The 19,782-nt window shown below is 58.3% G+C and overlaps 3 protein-coding genes across 3 annotated transcripts; 2 read left to right on the top strand and 1 right to left on the bottom strand.

The window, feature by feature from the left end:
• Positions 1 to 75: 75 nt before the first annotated feature.
• PGGHG (protein-glucosylgalactosylhydroxylysine glucosidase) lies at positions 76 to 7,815 on the top strand. Its single transcript, XM_024131571.3, is given in 15 exon segments — positions 76 to 164; positions 2,372 to 2,655; positions 2,978 to 3,188; positions 3,264 to 3,699; positions 4,495 to 4,614; positions 5,021 to 5,152; positions 5,375 to 5,486; positions 5,663 to 5,735; positions 5,829 to 5,965; positions 6,107 to 6,240; positions 6,734 to 6,829; positions 6,904 to 7,001; positions 7,076 to 7,287; positions 7,390 to 7,472; positions 7,474 to 7,815. Coding segments are annotated over 15 exon segments (2,508 nt in total). The 5' UTR covers positions 76 to 126.
• A 119-nt stretch (positions 7,816 to 7,934) lies between these two features.
• Positions 7,935 to 10,095, top strand: LOC129391888 (uncharacterized). The gene is made up of 2 exons (XM_055083059.1): positions 7,935 to 8,097; positions 9,302 to 10,095. Exons 1-2 carry the CDS (start codon positions 7,935 to 7,937, stop codon positions 10,093 to 10,095), a joined length of 957 nt encoding a protein of 318 aa, XP_054939034.1.
• Positions 10,096 to 10,931: 836 nt separating this feature from the next.
• On the bottom strand, positions 10,932 to 13,939 carry IFITM5 (interferon induced transmembrane protein 5). The gene is made up of 2 exons (XM_024131771.3): positions 11,948 to 13,939; positions 10,932 to 11,337 (listed from the first exon to the last, which is right to left on the bottom strand). The coding sequence occupies exons 1-2, from the start codon at positions 12,482 to 12,484 to the stop codon at positions 11,125 to 11,127; spliced, it is 750 nt and encodes a 249-aa protein (XP_023987539.2). The 5' UTR covers positions 12,485 to 13,939; the 3' UTR covers positions 10,932 to 11,124.
• Positions 13,940 to 19,782: the final 5,843 nt, after the last annotated feature.

The raw sequence follows: 19,782 nt of genomic DNA, 5'->3' as shown, positions 1-19,782 counted from the left end.
GAGTGAAGCCATCCCTGAGGCTGTGTGGCCTGAGCCCAGAGGTGTCCACTCGCTGTCTGCGGACTTCAGAAACAGGCCAGAGGAGAGTGGACCTGAGCGTAGCCCCTGCTCCGGACGGGAGCTGCGATGGCACAGGCGGTGGGCGGCGCCCTCGCGCACCGATGGTAAATTCTCCTCGGGATTCGTTTTCGTTGGGTCCTGTCGCGCTTAGCCGGGCATCCTAACAGGTGTTCGTACTCCTTCCCATCTCAGTGGGACAGGGTGGTAGCCCCCGCTTCCCGGGGGAGCTCAGGGGAACGCCTGAGGCAGGAAGCTCTGACGTGAGGCTTGGCCTCCATGGGCAGGGCCGGCGACCGACAGCCCCCGAATCCTGAAGTCTTCTCTGCTTAACCCTGCTGCGCTTGGCCAGCTTCTGGGACCCCAGTCAGCCCCTCCACTTCCCCAGATTCCCTTCCATGATCCAGTTATTCATTCCACAGGGCAGACAAAAAATCCCTGCCCTCCTGGAGCTGGCATTCTAGGAGGAAGGGAAAGCAGGGGGCTGGGGGGATGGAGCCGATGGTTTCCTCTTACATGTAAGTAGTCTGGGAAGATCTGGTTGTGGACGAGGCGTTTGAAAACAAACGGAAGGAAGGGAGGGATCAACCCTAAGGATGTCCTGACGAAAAGGCAGTGATTTAGCAAGTGTAAAGGCCACAGAGGGGCCTGTCTTGGTTGGCTCGTGCTGCTGTAACCAAATACCACACGCCGGGTGGCTTGTCAACAGGTAAGTTTATTTCTCACAGTTCTGGAGGCTGGGATGGCCAAGGGTTAAGATGCCAGGCAATTTGCTGTCTGGTGAGGACCCGCTCCCTGCAGATGGCTGTCTTCTGGCTGTGTCCTCACAGGGTAGAAAGAGGGCGAGCTCTCGGGCCTCTTCTTATAAGGGCCGTAATCCCGTTCCTGACAGCTCTTGACCTGATTATGTCCCAAAGGCCCCACCTCCAGATACCATCACACCGGGGATTAGAATTCAACGGATGGGTTTTGGGGGGATCACATTCAGTCCATAACAGAGCGTGCTTGGAAAGGTGCAGAAGCAGCAAGGAAGCCAGGAGGGCAGCAGCGGGACGGGGGAGGGGCCGGGGGGGAGGGGCCCTGGGTGGCTTGTCCCGCCGGTGAGGTGGGCACCACTGCAGGCTTTGAGAACTTGACCACTCCTGGGGTAGATGTGGCTCTGGCTCTGCTGACAGGGGCTGGGGGGCCAGAGCAACGACGGCACTAACCCAGGAGCACGGCCTGGACTGAGGGTGGACGGCGAGAGCGGGCACCCTGGGCGGGGGACGCGCCGGTGGATGTAGGTGTGGGCACAGCAGGCCTAGGCAGCGGGGTGGGTGAAGTCACCACGGCCTGTGCTGGGCAGGCCACGGCAAGAGCAGGTTTCAGGGACACGTTGAATCCGAGTGTCCCTGGCTGGGCGAGTGGTCAGAGCACAGTCATTCGGGTCAGACCAGGGCCAGAGAGACGAGGTCCCGACAGGCCCAGGGCCTGGAGCCTCCAGCGGGGCAGGGGGCAAGTGGGTAGAACGGGCTGAGAGGAGGCTGGGGGGAACCAGAAAGCGGGGCGGGGACAAAGGAAGGCGGGGCTCCAGGAGCGGGACCTGCCTCACCTCTCCTGGGCGGACGGGGGTTCAGGGAGAGAGGCAGGACCCGGCGGCAAGAGAGGGGACACCTAGGCCGAAACCCCGTCCCTCTCAGATGCACCCTGGGAGAAGACTCGAGGCAGAGCTGGAGCTGGGCTCCTGGCGGCCCCGCCCGCCCCGGGGGTGGGGACGTTCCATCCGGCGCGCCCTGCGCGCCCTGGGGCGGGGACCCGGGGCCTTCCGGTGACCAGGCCGCCGCTGGCTCCTTCTCCCTCCGCTCCGGCGCCCACCCGCTGGAGCCGAGGGACGCGGCTGGGCTGCGGCGAGCCCCAGGGGCGCGGCCGACGGCCCGCCCGCCCCCCAGCCCCCAGCCGCCGGCACCCGACCCCGTGCCCAGCCGGCCTCCTGGAGGGTGAGGCCCGCCGGCCTAGGCCTCCTCCCTTCCCGCCAGCCGGACGGCTTCGAGGCGGTGCGCCCGGAGAGGGCTGGAAGGGACTGAGGCCCCAAGGTGGGAGTCCGGGGCCTCTGCCGTGTCCCTGGAGATCAGTATCGGGGGCGAGGGCCTCTGAGGGTTGAGGGTGTTTCCTGGGGTGGCTTGAGAGTGGGGTTCTGGACAGTCGGGGCTGCCCAGGTGGGTCTCGCCCGTCCCTCCACCCGTGGGGGCATTAGCCAGGTTGCAAGGCGAGCTTCGGGGTTTACAGAAAAGGGAGGCCCAACCAATGGTGAAGCCTCTGACTCCCCCTTTTGCAGGCCTCTCCGCGGAGCCAACGTTTCCATGGAGGATGCTGGCAAGGACGCCACCAGATTCACTGCCCGCTGTCTGCCCAGTGACCCCCGGCTCTTGGCCACCGTGACCAACGCCTACTTGGGCACACGCGTGTATCATGAGACACTGCATGTGAGCGGCGTGTACAATGGGGCTTGGGGGGATACGCACCGGGCCATTCTGCCCAGTCCCCTCAATGTCCAGCTGGAGGTCCCTGCAGGATCAGGAGAGCAGCTGACCAAGACCTTTGTCCTGGACACTAACACAGGTAGCCACTGCCTGACCTCCCCCTCCCCTTCGCCATTGTTCCACGTGAGTGGGAAACCCGACAGAGGTCCCATCCAGAGCATGCAGACTCCCAAAGAAAAGGAAGCCCTGAGCGGCCACTTTGTGAGGCCTTCAGCCGCACGGGCCTACTGGGCTGGCAGGAGCTGGCGGCCCCTGTGCAGCTGTCGCTTCCCAGACAGGGCATCCGGGGCTCGGAGGTGACTCCACTCCCCGCCCAGATAGGGCGGCACCTTTGGAACTGTCCTCAGCGGCCCCGAGTGGGGTGTGCGAATTACCCTGTCTTCCCCTCCCCGCCCCGCCAGGCTCCTTTCTGCACACCCTGGAGGGCCCCAGCTTCCGGGCCTCCCAGCGCATCTATGCCCACCGCACGCTGCCTCACGTCCTGGCCTTCAGTGTGTCCATCACCCGCTTGGCTACAGGGAGCTGGCCCATCACTGTGCTGCTGCAGTCAGCCTTCTCCCCAGAAAGCCCGGACCTGGACCTGCATCTGGGTCCTGACTTCCAGGGAGCCCGGTGAGGAGGGGGCGGGGGCCCGGCTGGGTGGCCCGAGGAGGGAGCCGTCACTAAGACACAGCCGTCCTGTTGCAGGTACCTGTACGGCCACACACTCACCCCCGAGCAGCCTGGGGGGGCACGGCAGGAGGTGCACATGCTGTGGACGCCGGTGCCCCCAGCCTTGACCCTTGGGGAAGGGGAGGAAGATGGGATGTGGGAGTTCCTGACGGTGGTGGGTGGCAGCCAGGCCGAAGCCCAGGCCTGCCTCGCCGATGCCCTGCAGCTGCAGGCCAGGCACGCTCTGTACGTGGCCCACGCGCAGGCCTGGGCCCAGCTCTGGGCAGGCTGTGGCCTGGATGTGGAGGGGCCCCTGCGTCTGCGCCAGGCCCTGCGTGGAGCTCTCTACTACCTGCTCAGTGCCCTGCCCCAGCCCGGGGCCCCAGGATACGTCTGCCACGGCCTCAGCCCAGGGGGCCTCTCCAACGGGAGCCGTGAGGAATGCTACTGGGGCCACGTCTTCTGGGACCAGGTATGCACCATCCATCCTTAACGCACACCTGCTGCAGAGCCGGCTGTACACAGAGCTGCTGCCTCTCCCCTTTGTGGGATGGGGCTGTGGTTGGGGAAGCACAGGGACCGTGGCAGACGGAAGGCTTCCTGGAGGAAGTAGTGTCTTGGCTGAAGGCTGTGTAGGCATTTGGTGAAAACAAGTGATGTGATTCAGGCAAGGGGACCAGAAGGCTCGGAGGCCCAGAACTGAGCAGGTGCAGGGCATCTGTCCAGGGTGCCCTCACCGCTGCAGGAAGAGCGGTTGCAGAGGGGGCTGAGGAGGCTGTGGAGACTTTAACTGGGGAAGGACGCGGGCAGCCGTGGGCTCTGGGAAGACCCTTGTGGCTGCTGAGTGGAGCGAGGGTGGAGGAAGGTGAGGAAGCCAGGACCGGCTGACCGCTGGGCTTGGGAGGGTCCAGGGTGCTGCTGCACGTTTCCTGGTGCTGGAGAAGCTGGTGTTGTGCTCCCTTTACAGGTGAGGCTCAGAGAGGCAGAGTTGCTCACTCTGGGTCGGGCAGCTAGTGAGCAACAGAGCAGGCACCCCCCGCCCCAGGCTGCCCACGCCCAGACTCTGGCCTGAGCCCTGGGCAGACGCAGATGCCCGCGGGGGACCAGGCCTGAGGAGCGTCTGGGCTGGGGATGGGACTGGGGGTTTGGCAGGCAGAGGGCCCAGGACAGACCCAGACGGGGCAGTAGAGGAGGGAGCTGGACGTGGCCCGTGGGGAGAGAGGAGTGAGAGCGCCAGAACGAGGGGCTGCTTGGGCTGTACTCGCAGGATCTCTGGATGTTCCCCAGTATCCTGCTGTTCCACCCAGAGGCCGCCAGGGCTCTCCTGCAGTACCGCATCCGGACGCTCGGTGGGGCCCTGTACAACGCCCAGAACCTAGGCTACCAGGTGAGGGGGACTGAGCATCTATCCTACGGGGCCCCCCAAAGGCCTGATGTCCCATACTACCCCCCAGGCCTTCATCCCTCCCCCCATCCCCCTCTGTGGGTGGGGCTGGAATGTCCTGTACATGTGGGAACAACAGCCTGACCGGGACCGAGCAGGGGGTCCCCTCACTGCCCTGCCCCAGGGCAAGTACACAGTGGAACCGGGGCAGAGGCCACCTGGCCCACGATGGGGCCACACAGAGGGCACTCAGAGCCCGCAGGCCCCCACGAGGGCACCCGGGACAACTGGTGCCCCCGCCTCTGTCTGCCCTCCATGGCGAAGGCTGAGAGCGTCGAGAACCGGGGCGGGCTACCCCCGACCCCCCGAGAGCGGAGTCAGGTCTACTCCACCCCCCCCAACCCCCCAGGGAGCCAAGTTTGCCTGGGAGAGCGCGGGCTCCGGCCTGGAGGTCTGCCCTGAGGCCATTTACGGGACCCAGGAGATCCACATCAACGGCGCCGTGGTGCTGGCCTTCTGGCTGTACTACCACACCACCCAGGTGAGGTGTCACTGTGCCGCCACTTGTGGCCCCCTGCCTAGCGAGGCCACGCCCTCCACGCTGCCATGACTTCCTGTCTGGGCCGGTCCCGTGGAGCATCTCAGAGCCAGGCCTCCCTTTCTGGGCACTCAGAAGGGTGGGTGTTGGCAAGAAATGCAATGACCAGCGGGAGCTAGAATCACAGGCGCCACGGCCTCTGATGCACCACCTCCTGCTCTTCAGGACTTGCAGCTCTTCCGCGAGGCTGGGGGCTGGGATGTGGTCAGTGCCGTGGCTGAGTTTTGGTGCAGCCGTGTGGAGTGGAGCCCTGGGGAGGAGAAGTTCCACCTGAAGGGTGAGAGCATGGCCACGGTGGGAGGAGTGTGGATGGCGGGGCAGGGGCAGGTGGGTGCTTCTCAGCTCAGCACGCGATCGCCGGCACCCGATACCGCCAGGCCCACGCTGGCAACTGGCATCGGGGCAGCTTCCCAAGACCCTGCACTAAACATCACCTTGTACTTACGTGCCCAGGAGTCATGCCCCCTGACGAGTACCATTCAGGGGTCAGCAACTCCGTGTACACCAACGTCCTGGTCCAGAACAGGTCAGACCCAAGCACCCGCCCCACCTCCACCACGCAGGGGGCCAGCCAGGAGTGCTGGGGCTGCAGCCCACCTCTCCCCATCTCTACTCCTAGCCTGCGCTTTGCTGCTGCCCTGGCCCAGGACCTGGGTCAGCCCATCCCCAGCCAGTGGCTGGTGGTGGCTGATAAGATCAAGGTGCCCTTTGACCCGAAACTGAACTTCCACCCTGAGTTTGATGGGTACCAGCCTGGTGAGTGGACTTGGAGCTCCTTCAGGGCCCTTCTCCCCTGCCACAGGACCTCGTGTCCGCCCTGGATGCCCCCTTGCCAACAGAGCAGTTCCCGCCCTTCCCGCCTTACCCCATCAGCAGCGCCTCCCCCCGCCCCCCCAGGAGAGGAGGTGAAGCAGGCAGATGTTGTGCTCCTGGGGTACCCCGTCCCCTTCCCCCTGAGTCCTCAAGTTCGCAGGCAAAACCTGGAGATGTATGAGGCTGTGACGTCCCCCCAGGGCCCTGCCATGACCTGGGTAAGGAAACTGCAGGGTGTGGCGGGGGGGGGTGCTCACGGCAGCCCCGGCCCAACTGAACTTCCACCCTGAGTTTGATGGGTACCAGCCTGGTGAGTGGACTTGGAGCTCCTTCAGGGCCCTTCTCCCCTGCCACAGGACCTCGTGTCCGCCCTGGATGCCCCCTTGCCAACAGAGCAGTTCCCGCCCTTCCCGCCTTACCCCATCAGCAGCGCCTCCCCCCGCCCCCCCCGGCGAGGAGGTGAAGCAGGCAGATGTTGTGCTCCTGGGGTACCCCGTCCCCTTCCCCCTGAGTCCTCAAGTTCGCAGGCAAAACCTGGAGATGTATGAGGCTGTGACGTCCCCCCAGGGCCCTGCCATGACCTGGGTAAGGAAACTGCAGGGTGTGGCGGGGGGGGGTGCTCACGGCAGCCCCGGCCCTGTCCCACTGGCCTCAGTCTTCCTTCCCCACGCAGTGGGCCTCACCCCAGCGTGACCTCTGATCTGTCCCCAGAGCATGTTTGCAGTGGGCTGGATGGAGCTGAAGGATGCTGGGCGGGCGTGGGACCTCCTGGAGAGGAGCTTCGCCAACGTCACAGAGCCCTTCAAGGTGAGCCTGGCCAGAGCCTCGACCTCCACGCTGACCACGCCCACCTCCTGCACTGACCGCCTTGCCCCCTGCAGGTGTGGACGGAGAATGCAGACAGGTCGGGTGCCGTGAACTTCCTGACAGGCATGGGGGGCTTCCTGCAGGCGGTGCTCTTCGGGGTCACGGGGTTCAGGTGAGTGCAGTGGCAGGCACGGGGCAGCCACCTGCCGCCACTCCCCTCCTCACAGAACCTTCCCCTTGCCGCAGGATCACTGAGGCCGGTTTGACCTTCGACCCCATGTGTCCAGCGGGGGTCTCCGGAGTGTGCGTCTCTGGCATCTCCTACCAGGGGAGCAAGCTTGACTTTTCCTTCTCTGAGGGCTCTGTGACAGTTGAGGTCACTGCCCGGGCAGGGCCCTGGGCCCCCCTGCTGGAGGCTGAGCTGTGGCCATCACAGAATCGGCTCCCCCTGTCCCCAGGTAGGCCCCCACTTGCAGACCCACCCAGGGGTCCAGGGCACGTGACCCCCAAGGTAGCCCCCAGTGTGTGCCCTCACCCCACAATGCCTCCTCTCCCCGCAGGACACAAGGTCTCCTTTCCCTGCTCAGCTGGCCGGATACAAAGGTCACACCTGTAGGAAGCAGGGGCAGCAAGTTCTGCTCCAAGAGTTTCCTGGGAAGATTTTTTGAAGACATTAAACATCTGCACAGAGCCCACAGGACCCCCTCTGGGACACCCTTGGGCCCTCCAGCCCCACCGAGTCCCCCCCCGCCCCTGGCCCAGTCCTGCCCCCTCCCCCAAAACGACCAGGGCTATTGGCTTCAGGGATGTCTCTCAGGTCCTCCCCCTCCCTCTGCGGGTGCCCCCGCTGGCTGCACCCACCCCTCCTCAACGCCCTCCCAGCCTGCCGCCCCCTCCCACCCTCCTCCACATGGCAGCCAGGCTCACGGGTTCCAAGGAAAGTCTGGATTCTTCGGCCTAAGTTCAAGACTCTGCCTCTAGCCTGAGCCCCTCCCCAGCCTAACCCCCCATGGACGGGCAGCTTTCCTGCAGCCTCACACAGCATGTCTGCTCCCGCCCTCCCTCAGTGCCCCTTCCCTAGGACCCCACAGGGTGAGGTGGGGGAATGGCCAGCGGTTCTGCGGAGAAGACAGGCAGAGCCGGCCTTGATGGGGAGCACAGCAGGATGAGGGGCGTGGGGGAGACTCAGTCTCCTGTGGGATTACTTGGGACACCGAGTCGCAGCTTCACCGCAAAGGAACCTTCCGTGTCACACAAGGTAGCGTCAGGTATGGCTGGGTCCAGGTGCTCTTGGGCTGCGGTGAGCACGCAGCATCCTCGGTCCTTGGGCCCTCTTGCCTCTGGGCCACTCAGTCAAGTTGGATGGTCTCTGTCACATGCCTTTCCTCAGCCAGCAAGGGAGGGGAGTGGGGTGTGACCCCGCATCTCCTCTGACCAGCCAGAAGGGCGGGGGCCAAGTATGCGTGAGTTCAAGGCCATGGCCCTGGGCCCGCCTGTCCTGGGCAGGCTGCCCTCGGCCGAGGCTCTGCCCACTGTCTCCTCCTGGGCTTCAGCGCCTCAGTTGGCACAGCAGACTTGGGTTTCCCCAGGGTGAGGCGAGATGGTGTCTGCCATGGAAATCCTGGCGAGGGCCGAGCCTGCTGCACCAGATCCGCCTGAGGAATGGGCAAGCTTTGTCTGCTGTGAGGAGCTGACAGCTCCCTCCTGAACGTGAGGATTTCGTAAAGGATCAAGTTTCCCTTCCACGTGGCTGGGAAGCACAGTCACTTGCTCGCGTAGAGCCAGTAAGCGGGTCCCGTCACGTCTGCGCCCCTCCTTCATCTGCAAACCGCTGCTCTCTGTTCTCAGTGGAGAGTTAGCCTGAGTTCTTCAAGAAGCAGACACCAGGCAGACAAACTGTGATGGACTGAAGCCCCGTGAGGGAGGGCGGGAAGGGGGTGGCTGCAGGGAGTGTGGCCGAGCTGCACACCAGCTCCCTGAGGGCCAGTGGCCTCGGTGGATCCCGCGACTTGGTGGGGCTCCCCCAGGGGCCCACAGGCTCTCGCTCAACCCGTGGCCGTGCCGCAAAGGCCCAGGCAGGTCTGCTGAAGCAGAGCATGGCGGCCAGGGACTGTCCCCATGAGGCAGACACTTGCCTTTGCAGCCCTGGAGCCAGATGTGGGCACAGGCATCAGGTGGGGGTGGTAGGTGGCCCTTCACCCACAGGACCGACGTAGCTTGATCCGTGCCACGTGTGTGTGCCGTGTGTGTGTGTGCGCGCGCGCACGCACACCCACCTGTGCCTGTGGAGGGGCAGCCCTCCAGGGGGCCGTGACGGTGGCAGCATGTGTGTGCTGGCCTGGCTGGTCCGGCCCATGACAGCCAATTGCCTGAACTCGACCAGGGTCCTTCAACCTGCCCAGGAGATGGGCTGGAAGGGTTGCTGGTGACCTTCCTCCGTGCCTGGCTTGACTGCATCTTCTCTGTCCTCAGCACCTGGGCAAGGGCTGGACAATGTCTGCTCCCCTCACCAAATGTGGAGACCGGAAGACCGTGCCCTGCTTGGAGACATGCACCCGGCTACACACAGGCTGACCCCTGCCCCCAGCCTCTGTGTCCAGCATGGGTTGGTCCCTTCCTGGGCCAAACCTGGAGCTCAGTGTTGGAACGCCATCTCCATCCTAGTCCGAGCACTGGCCTTGTCCTTAGTCCAACGTAGGACCAGTGCCCAGGAAGGAGCAGTGCTCTCTCTCCACCCCAGGCCCCGGCCGGCACAACCTCTGCCTCAGGGGCTGGCTCAGAGCAGCGCGCACTCAGCATGGGGCTGGGGTACCGCCGGCCTGCAGCCGGGACTCCTCTCTGCTGGCACGCTTTGGAGACAGCTGGACCAACTGCTGGCTGTCACAGGAGGGGGGCTACTCTGGGGGCTCCAAGTACAGCAGCTAGACAGAGAGCCACGCCCCCAGCCCAGGCAGGGTGGGCAGGCAAAGGGAGGGGAAGGGACCATGGGTGGGGTATTCAGAGCCCTGAGCCGCCCTGTGGTTAAGGCCCCTGCAATTAGCCTGCCCTGTCATTGGCCCGGCCACAGCAAGGCCCAGGGGCCTCACACCCAACCACACAGGGTGTGCGTGTGTCCCTGGCAGCCCCCACTCTGCCAGGCTCTGCTGCGGCTGGCGGGGGGTTACGTGAGGGAGGTAAACTGCCTTGAGGATGTGTACTCGCCCCCCACGTCTCCCTCTCTGTACAATCGTGCATGTGCGGAGTGTGCTCCTGTGCACGAGGTGTGATGGACGCGTGCACGGACGACGGTGTGACCGTGTCAGTGTGCTTGTCTGTCTGTGTCCAGCCCCGCTGATCCAGGAAGGAGGGAACCCACTGCGGGGACAGAGATTTATCAGAATTAAAGGGACGCAGGGTCACAAGGACAGTGACCCAAAGAAGGAGGTCAGCACAGGCCAGCCTCGGACGGGAGCGTGCAGGACGAGGGCAAGTCTCACTGGCCAGGGACTCCCCTTAACACGTGTGCACACACGCTGACTCGGGGATGGGCAGACGTGGACTCGGAGACACACCACACACATTCTGAAAGACAGGCCACTAAACCGCAGAGCGGCAGAGATCAAAGCCCGACTTCCCAAACCTCATTCTAAAATACTCGGGCTCCTCCACCCAGAAGCCGCAGGCTGCCCAGTGCCTGAGCAAAGAGGACGGTAGGGGCACCAAGCCGACGGGGCAGGACGCTGGGGGCAGTCCAGGGGGATTTGGTTGCAGTGGTCCCTAGGGTAGCTCCCTCAGGAAGATACCCTCCCCCACCCCAGCCAGGAACAGTCCTGGAAGGCACTTTCTGGAGCCAGGCGCTTTTAATTGTGAAACTGAGGCTGAGCCTGGTGACTGGGGAGGGAGGGGCTGGCCTGGGGGTCCGGGGGGGGGCGGGGGGCGGTTAGGGGACTGGGGGCATCGAGGTGAGGGTAAGGCCCTGGGGTCCCCGTGGAGGACCTTCAGGGTCAGTGTTAGGTGCCCGGGCTGGGGCTGGAGGGCGGGCCTCAGGCCCGCAGGCAGGTCAGGGTTCCAGGTGGGGCCGGGGGCGTGGGGGGGGGGGGGCGGCCCGGGGGGGCGGGGGGGGGGGGGGGGGCGGTTAGGGGACTGGGGGCATCGAGGTGAGGGTAAGGCCCTGGGGTCCCCGTGGAGGACCTTCAGGGTCAGTGTTAGGTGCCCGGGCTGGGGCTGGAGGGCGGGCCTCAGGCCCGCAGGCAGGTCAGGGTTCCAGGTGATTAGGGTGGAGCCCCCGGGTCAGGGCGGGGGCAGGGCCCAGCCCGTCAGTCATAGTCTGAGTCGTTGAACTTGGTGCTGAAGAAGGCGGCGGAGCCCTTGGCCAGCCGGGACAGGTGCAGGGCGCCGGTCGTCACCAGCACCACGAGCAGCAGCGACGGCACCAGGGCCCACACCGTGGCCAGGATGTTGTAGCACTTGGCTTTGGAGCCGAGCTGCCGGGCTGCTTCCAGATCTCCAGTCACCTTCTGGTCGCGGGCCTGCGGGCCAGCAGCAGGGCCAGCTCTCTACACGTGCTTGGGGCCTGGGTGGGGCCTGCCACCCGGTCCCAGGCAGCCGCTGGGTCCACACCTTGGAGGACCCGAGCTGGACCCAAAGTCTGGATGGAGGGGTGTGGCCTGAGGGGATATTGCCTGGGCCCCGCCCACTCCCTTCACTGTCCCCCGCTGGGCACGTGGGCTTGGCCGGCCCAGGGGGCCCTGGGTCATGGGGGGTTCAGCCTAAGGTGGGGCTGAGAGGAGACCCTGCATCCTCTCACTCCAGCTATGGACCCAGTGGCCCTCCCAGGCCAGCATCAGCCTCCAAGGACCTCCGAGGGTAGGGAGTCCTCAGCGGTGCTGAGAGCGTTTGATGGAAGAGACCCCCTTGGGTAAGGCCCCATCGACCCTGGGCTCTTTGGGACAAACTAGACCCCCCCCCTTTCGTTTTTATGAACAACACCCCAGCCTCGGTGGAGAAGCCCTCATGAGGGAGGAGCTCCCACCACCGTCAGGCTGACGGACGGCCCCGTGGAGACTCCTGCACCCCAACTTGATGAGCTGCCCCCACGAAACGCTCTTGGCCCCCCCTCGAAGCGCCCCCAAGGCCCACCTTGATGGAGTAGGCCAGCGCCAGGAAGCCGAGGCAGCACAGGTTCAGGTAGAGGGTGCTGAACACCGACCAGATCAAGTGGTCTCGAGGTGGGGGTCGCGGCGCCCCCAGCGTGAGGGCCGTGTGGGCGGTGCCGTCGGCCTTGCTGGGCGTCGGGGCCCGGGGGTCCTCGCGGGGGTACGACGTGTCCATGGGTTCCAGCGCCGTCTCCTCGCCCGGACTCCTGCTTCGAGGGTGGGCGTCCCGGCCGCTTATAGTCCCCGCCGCCGCCCGGCTGACCGGCCCGCCGCTAAATTTAACGACAAATGACAGCCCGGAGCTGAGCGGTCGGCCCCGCCCGCCCCGCCTGCGCGAGCCCACCCGCCAGCCCCCACCCCGCCAACCCCCGCAGAGTCCACCTCCCCCACAGAAAGCCCCGCCCCCCGCTGAGAAACACTGCCCCCGTAGGGGCGGGGGGCCGGTGCGGGGTCCCCAGAGCCCCTCCTGTCCGGGTGGTCCAGCCCAGGGAGCCCCCTCCAAGGCTGCTGGTGGGGCCATGCGGTGGCTGCGGTCTGCCCCCCACAGCCCCCGCCCGCGCGGACGAAAGGAGGTGGACGCACCAGCTCCGGGCCGTGGTGGGTGGGCCGCTGCCTCGGCTTGAGGGCAGGGCTAGACGGGGCTCCTCGGGCCAGGGCTGCTGAAACCACAGCGCCTCTGTCCCCACGACTGCCCGCATCACCTGGCCACCAGTGCCCACCCTGCCGGCTGGAAAAGGGACAGTGCTCAGGAGAGAACAGCGGGGAAGAGGGAGAGCCAGGGGGTGTGGCCTGTTAGGGGACCAGATGTGACCTGGGCTGTTACTGTGCGGGCGCTACAGTGAGCTCTCCAGGGCCTGCTTTGGGGACTGCCCTCCTCCCTCACAAGCTGGCAGCTGCTTCTCAGGCTTCTTGGCTGGTTGCTTCTCTTCCTGAATCCAGAGCTGGGGGGTGGGGACGGCAGGGCTGAGCTTATGTCTGCACCCTGGTCTCCTCTCCCTCCAGAGGACCCAGCCGCCTCTTGGCTAAAAATGCCATTTATGTGCCTGTCAATCGCATTTATGTCGAAGGGCCAGATTGCCGTGCTCCGCGGAGGGGGGCTCCCAGGATCTCCAGCCTAACTCCTCAACGGGAAACCTCAGGCTCTCCCAAACCTTCTGTCTGAGTCGGGACTCCCATAGCAAAGTACCTAGACTAGTGGCTCATAAATAATAGAAATTTATTTCTCACATTTCTGGAGGCTGAAGGTCTGAGATCAGGGTGCCAGCGTGGATGGGTTCTGGTGAGACCCGCTTCCTGGTGGCAGAGGGCCGACCTCTCAGGGCTCCTCACTGGTGGAAGGGGCTGGGGAGCTCTATGGGGTCCCATGTATAAGAGCACTAACCCTACCATGAGGGATCCACCCTCATGACCTAACCATCTCCTAATACCATCACTTTAGAATTTCAATAGGAGGGGGGGACACGAGCATGCAGCCCACGGCACCCTCTGCCCGGTCTCTGCTGGCACAGGTGGTGGGCCGCTCCCCCTGGCCAAGTGCTCAGGCCAACAGCCTTGGCTTACGGGCTTGCTGCCGTTCACGCCGGATCCATTTGGTCGCACCTTCCAGAATGTGCAGAATCTCACCCCCGCTGTGACCTCTGAGACCAAGCCACCCTCACCTTCTCCTGGGTTAGCGTGGCCCCCTCCTCGGCGTTCTCACTACTCCAGCCAGAGTGATCCTGTTACAACAGAAGACAAGTTGTGCCCCCTGTGCCCCCCAAGGGCCCCCGCCTCACTCCAGATCCGGAGTCACTGCAGTGGCTCACGAGGCCCTGCAGGGTTACTGAGAACCTTTAGAATTATTTTAAAGGTACATCTAGAAATATTAGGTACAATCTATGATGACTATCTTCTGAGGTTTTAGTTAAGCACCCGATGATGTAATCACTTAGGGTATATAAATCTGACTGTGAGAAAATAAAATAGGAGACCATGCTTGCACATACAGAGTGTTATTGATTTATTTAACTTCTCCTCGCCGACGCTGTCCATCCCTCGGGTATTCCTGGACCTGCAGGAGCTGGACTCCCGCACCGGTGTTCAGGCTACCCCTGAGTGGGCTGGAGTGCAGGCCCCATCCTGCAGCCAGCCGTCTCCCTCACACTGAGCTGACCCATGGAGAACCGGGCTGGGAATTCTTCCTTCCCCATCATCTGGTCCCAAAGGGATCCCCCTGCAGCCCCAGGTGTGAGCCGAGGGACAGGCCTTGGGAAGCAGTGGTGGATGACACCGGGTCAGGACAGCCTGCTTGTTTGACCCGGAATGTTCCATGTCCATCCTTGAATGCATTGCTGCTGGACTAAACTGTCAACTGAAAGACAAACACACGATGCAAGAACCGTGAGGTAAGCTTTGTTAACGGTGTTACTGAGGGCTATAGCCTGGGAAGCAGCCTCTCGGTACCTCCGAGAAACTGTAACAGGAAGAACAGAACTGGCACCACCTCCCCCCACACCCCATCCTTCGGCCCACGGAGTCCATCACTTTCGTCCCCACACGCCAAGACTTAAACGGTAGAGAAATGTTTGTTCCCAAATAGCCCATTAAGTTCCCTGAAGAACGTTCCCATCCCACGGTCCTGGGTTATTTATGGCCATTACTTGTTGTAGATACGTTTGCTTTCAGCCTGGAAACCTTGCAAACAAGCAGAGGTAAGAGTGTAAAGTAAAAATAACTGCTAAGGACTCGAAGATTTGCAGGCGCCTTGTGATCCAGCCTGCGTGAGCAAGCAGAAGAACAAAGAAATGCTATGCTTCCTTGAAGGCCAGGTGGCTCCAAGAAGTCTGCAATCTGCCTTCACCCTCTAATCTCAAATCTTCCCGCTTCCCCTTTTCCCTTCGCACAAAAGAAGCCCGAACTCTACCCCGAATTAAGATGGTTCTTTAGGAACCATCTTCTTGGTCTGCTGGCCTCTGAATAAAGTCACTATTTCTTCCCCGTCACCTTGTCTCTTGACTCATTGGCCTGTTGTGCGGGAGCGCTGCGCGCTTGGACTCTGGACTCGGTAACAGAACTGCTCCGAAGAGGTAGGGGAGAAGCCAGTGCGCGTATGACTGTAGCTAGGAAATGCGCGCGGTGAGCACACATCTCGGTAAAAGTTCCTGCTAGTCACGAGGATCAGACATCTCAGTTAAGGATTTTAGTGCCTTTCTGTATGAGAAAATGCAAGAAATTGGGTTCATTAAAATTTCTTCTTGGGGCTTCCCTGGCTGTCCAGTGGTTAAGACTTCACCTTCCAATGCAGGGGGGCGCGGGTTTGATCCCTGGTCGGGGAGCTGAGATCCCACATGCCTCGGGGCCAAAAAACCAAAACATAAAACAGAAGCAATATTATAACAAGTCAATAAAGACTTTAAAAATGGCCCACATCAGAAAAAAGTCTTAAAAAATAAAATTTCTTCTTGAGATTACTCTGTCTAAGGGGCTTGGTTTTCCAAAGCACAGAGAGCCTTGTCCTGTTCTTTGTCCTGTTCTTCGTCCTGAATTGCCCTCAGGGTGCACTGTCAGTCAGAGACTACGGTGGCTCATGGCCTGATCCTTGTAGAACTGGAGGGTGGGCAACAGTATTTGTTTTACAATTTGCCCCTTTGGGTCATAAATGTAACCAAGGTTTGGGAGGCGTATGTCATGACCGTCTGCCCCGTGGTGCCCGGAGGGCTCTGTGTGCTATTGCTGGTCCAGGCCCTGTCAGAGGTGGCCGTGAAGTCTCTGGACCCCCTGTCACTCTAGTCTGTTGCAGTCCAGAAAATGACTCTCCCACGTTACTTCTTCCCATATCTAGAGTTACACTATTACGATCGTTGTAACCTCATATAGAACTATATATTTGGTCGACCATTTCAAGTTGCTTAGTTATTATTTTTGTTGGAAGGTCACTTACACATTGGTCAATACAAGAAACAACAATCCTGTAGAACAGGCAGAAAACAAGTACTATAGCTAGTAGCGTTAATAAAGTCGTAAGGAAGAAGTTAGGCCAAGAATTTCCATCAGGTGTGGCCGAGTGTACTCCGAGTCGGCTGACAGTTTGTTCTGAACCAATCGCTGTCTTCAGGGGTAATGATACACTGGCGTTTTTCATAAGACGGTCAGCCCGGGCTTCCCTGGTGGCGCAGTGGTTGAGAATCCGCCTGCCGATGCAGGGGAACCGGGTTCGTGCCCCGGTCCGGGAAGATCCCACATGCCGCGGAGCGGCTGGGCCCGTGAGCTATGGCCTCTGAGCCTGCGCGTCCGGAGCCTGTGCTCCGCAACGGGAGAGGCCGCAACAGGGAGAGGCCCGCATACCGCAAAAAAATAAAAAAAAATAAGACAGTCAGCCCAATCTCCTAGTGTTATTAGGCTGATTATCCTTAGTATGATTTAATTGTTCCCAGCACAAGGGGACCCTTAAACTTAAATGACTGTAACCTGGTAAATCTACCCCGTAACTGAGGGAGGGTCCCCCCTAATAAGCAGGTGATTATGGTTTTTGACTGAAATTTAGCTCATTGCTCTGAATGAACTTGAGTAACTTTTAAAGAAAATTCATATTTCTGGCCAGAGTCAGAGCAAGTATGATTAATTAGCCAAGTGAGGGGATCCCACCTAGTACTGTCGATAGTGGCCTGAACAGAACTATAATTTTTGGCTTCTAGAATAAATCTCCTAAGGGCCATTCAGTCAGAGCCTTAGGAGAAATCCACCAAGATAACCAGATGTACTGAATGTGGTTAACTGACCATCAGCCCAACAACTGGATTGATTTTAGAACTCTGCGTAGGATTGTGCCCATGATAGAAAAACATTCGATTCATAAGCAAAAGTTCTAGAAGTTAAGAAAACACTATAAATGATCATACGGGTCAGGTCTGGCGTCTTGGGCCAGCTGTCTACTTCTGAGGTCATCTTCCTCTTGTCCCCGTGTGGGCATGGTTTCTCTTCTGACTGAGCATCGTTTTAAGGTGAGTGTGAGATCAGCAGTCCTCTATAGACCAGTCAGTCTGGTGCAAGGGCCCTTTGTAAATGGGAAACATGAATCCAAGAACTAATTCCCTTCAGTTTTGCTGTGTGTGAGCTGGTTAAGAGCACCCGATGAGGGTCCTTCTATCTGGGTTGGAGAGAATCCTTTAAATTATGTCTTTTCCAGTATGTATAATCTCCTGGTTGCAGGTCATGGGGCATCTGATGTTCATCCAAAGATAGATTACTGTGATAAGCTTCAGAAACAAGCTTAGAGTGTCCTTTTAACAATTTAATTAAACCTGATGGTAACGCAACATGGTAACAAGGAGCCCTCTAGGCAGTGAGTCTCAGGCAGTAAATACAAAACCTCAGAGACAACTAACAACGCTAGAACTTAATATCCACTGAAACATGATTTTTTTCTCTCTAAAATTACCCTCATTTCTACAAAATATAGCCAAATTAAGACTAATTTGTTTACAAAATAAGCCTGGTTTCAATAAACATGACCTGATTATTTACATAAGTGTAATTGATCATATAGGCTCTTTTAAATTGGCCTTGCTGGAACTTTTTTTTTTTTTAATTTTTTATTTATTTTTGGCTGCGTTGGGTCTTCGTTGCTGTGTGCAGGCTTTCTCTAGTTGTGGCGAGCTGGGGCTACCCTCTGTTGCGGTGCACGGGCCTCTCATTGCGGTGGCTTCTCTTGTTGCAGAGAACAGGCTCTAGGCGCGCGGGCTTCCGTAGTTGTGGCACGCGGGCTCAGTAGTTGTGGCCCACGGGCTTAGTGGGCCACAACTACTTAGCTCCGCAGCATGTGGGATCTTCCCAGACCAAGGATCAAACCTGTGTCCCCTGCACTGGCAGGCGGATTCTTAACCACCGTGCCAGCAGGGATGTCCCTGCTGGAACTTTTTATAAGGAATCTCAGACTGAACTTTAAAAGTCCTCTCAAGGCTAGGAAAATCACACCAAACAGTTGCCATCAGATTCTGCCTGTAATACCTACAGATTGGGGTAGAGTCTTCTCTTCTCAAGGTCCCCCAAAATATCTTGAGATTCCTGCACCTGCCAGGAGGTGGCCTTCCATATTCACTTGATAAGGCTGCTAGGAACCCTGTAAACAAGGTACCACGTTGTTTTTCCAAGGCACTTCAGGCTCCATGAAGTTCACCTTAGTTCTTTAAAGCTGTCTGGTCATATCTGATTCTGTGCATATTGTCAAATATGACATTTCAAAGCCAGGTTAATACAACCAGTGTTCCCAATTGTGTCTTGTTATAAGGAGAACATATTCTTACTGAACTTATACAAATAACTATATTGCCATGAAAATAAGAATACTCACTAGGAGTTTCCAAACTCTGGAGGGATCAGGTAGAGAGAAAAGATAAAATGATTCAATTCTGCTTACAAAGGTATAACTTACCAAATTGCCAGAAGTCATAGTAACCTTAAGGAGAAAGGTTTCCTTAGATCTGGAAAACAAAGATTAAAAACCAGTAATATTTCAGACAGAAAGTCAAAAAATCTGTCATTCAGCCCTATGTACTAATTCCTCTTGATCTTGACCTTCTGTTAACAGTTTTATGAAGCCATCAGGTTTTTCGTTAGAATTCTGTCATTTCTTACCCAGTTCAGTGGTATGATCTGAAAGTTATCAGAAATTTTTTACCTTCAGATTTTGTCCTATGCTTTCCCCTTTTTTCTCTCTCTCTTTTAACCTCTCTTTAGAACAAAATTACTTTCTTTTCCCTTAACAAAATGCATTTCCATTACTTACGTTTCCTTTTTCCTTGCACACAAAGATGTTTTCCTCATTAATTTTTAGTAGTTTAATTACATATTTTCATTAGAATCCTTAACCTTTAAAAACCTTAATTTCTAGTGAAAACTAAGAAGTAAGCAATTATGAACTGTCTTTTACCTTAGCACTCTGTAAATTGGCAAATTTATAAATATTATTTATAATTTCAAAAAATGTGTGCTTTCTTATAGAATATGCCTCAGTATGGCACCAAACATATTTACTAATATCTTTAATTTTTCTGTACCAGGAAGCCTATGTTTTGTAATTAATGTTTCAGTATTTTATCTTATTTGGAAATAATATAGACATGCAATAAATTTTCATCATGTAACTTTATTCAGCAAAACTCTCTAGTTTCAAGTTATCAAAAATCTGGAAAGTAGACATATCGTAAAACATAATTATTCTTAAAAGGTTTACCTGAAAGCTCTTACCCCATTTATAGCTCTTTAATTCACTTGTTCCCAACAATTATGTTTAGATTACCCATGAAAACTTCATGAGACATTAGAACAAGTCAGCCATCATCTGAAGCTATTTTTCTTGCTGACAAATTTTGTAACAGATGTAACATAAACTTATCTGACTTTTAGTAAATCTAGGTACAATAAAAGTAGTATACTTAGTGTCGATGACTCTAAAGACATGTCTGTATTAATTAAACCAACCAAACCAAATTTAATACTGGATATTTCCCTGATCACATAACATGAGATCCATTTGGGTTAGTTTCTATTATATTTCTGACAATTTATGTACGCACTTAACTTCTTTTAAGCCACAGGGAGAGAAATGCAAGCTTCTTCTAGAAGGACTTTTGTTCCCCTTAGGGTCAGACTTCTGAAAAGATATCTTATCAAGCCAGCTTTCTCTAACTGCTTATGCGAAAAACAGTTTTGGAATGTTGAAAGAGCTCCATCTTGGCCATTGCAGGGAGAGATTTTCGTATTTCCCAATTAAGTACGTACTTGCAAGTATAAGTCCCAAAAGTACATAAACCCAGCTGGGGGGTTGGTTGGAGGTTATTT

This window comes from Physeter macrocephalus, unplaced genomic scaffold (assembly GCF_002837175.3).
Source record: "Physeter macrocephalus isolate SW-GA unplaced genomic scaffold, ASM283717v5 random_660, whole genome shotgun sequence".
Classification (NCBI taxonomy): domain Eukaryota; kingdom Metazoa; phylum Chordata; class Mammalia; order Artiodactyla; family Physeteridae; genus Physeter; species Physeter macrocephalus.
The sequence above is the reverse complement of the archived record's forward strand: the minus strand, read 5'-3'. Positions and strand labels throughout refer to the sequence as shown.

Excerpts from the sequence above, each read along its gene's own strand:
- IFITM5 (XM_024131771.3), bottom strand. The coding sequence starts at position 12,484 with ATGGCCCCACCAGCAGCCTTGGAGGGGGCTCCCTGGGCTGGACCACCC. Across the intron at positions 11,338-11,947 it reads CGCTGGCCTACTCCATCAAG|GCCCGCGACCAGAAGGTGAC; the intron begins GTGGGCCTTGGG and ends GCTGGCCCGCAG.
- LOC129391888 (XM_055083059.1), top strand. The coding sequence starts at position 7,935 with ATGGCCAGCGGTTCTGCGGAGAAGACAGGCAGAGCCGGCCTTGATGGG. Across the intron at positions 8,098-9,301 it reads GTCACACAAGGTAGCGTCAG|CACCTGGGCAAGGGCTGGAC; the intron begins GTATGGCTGGGT and ends CTCTGTCCTCAG.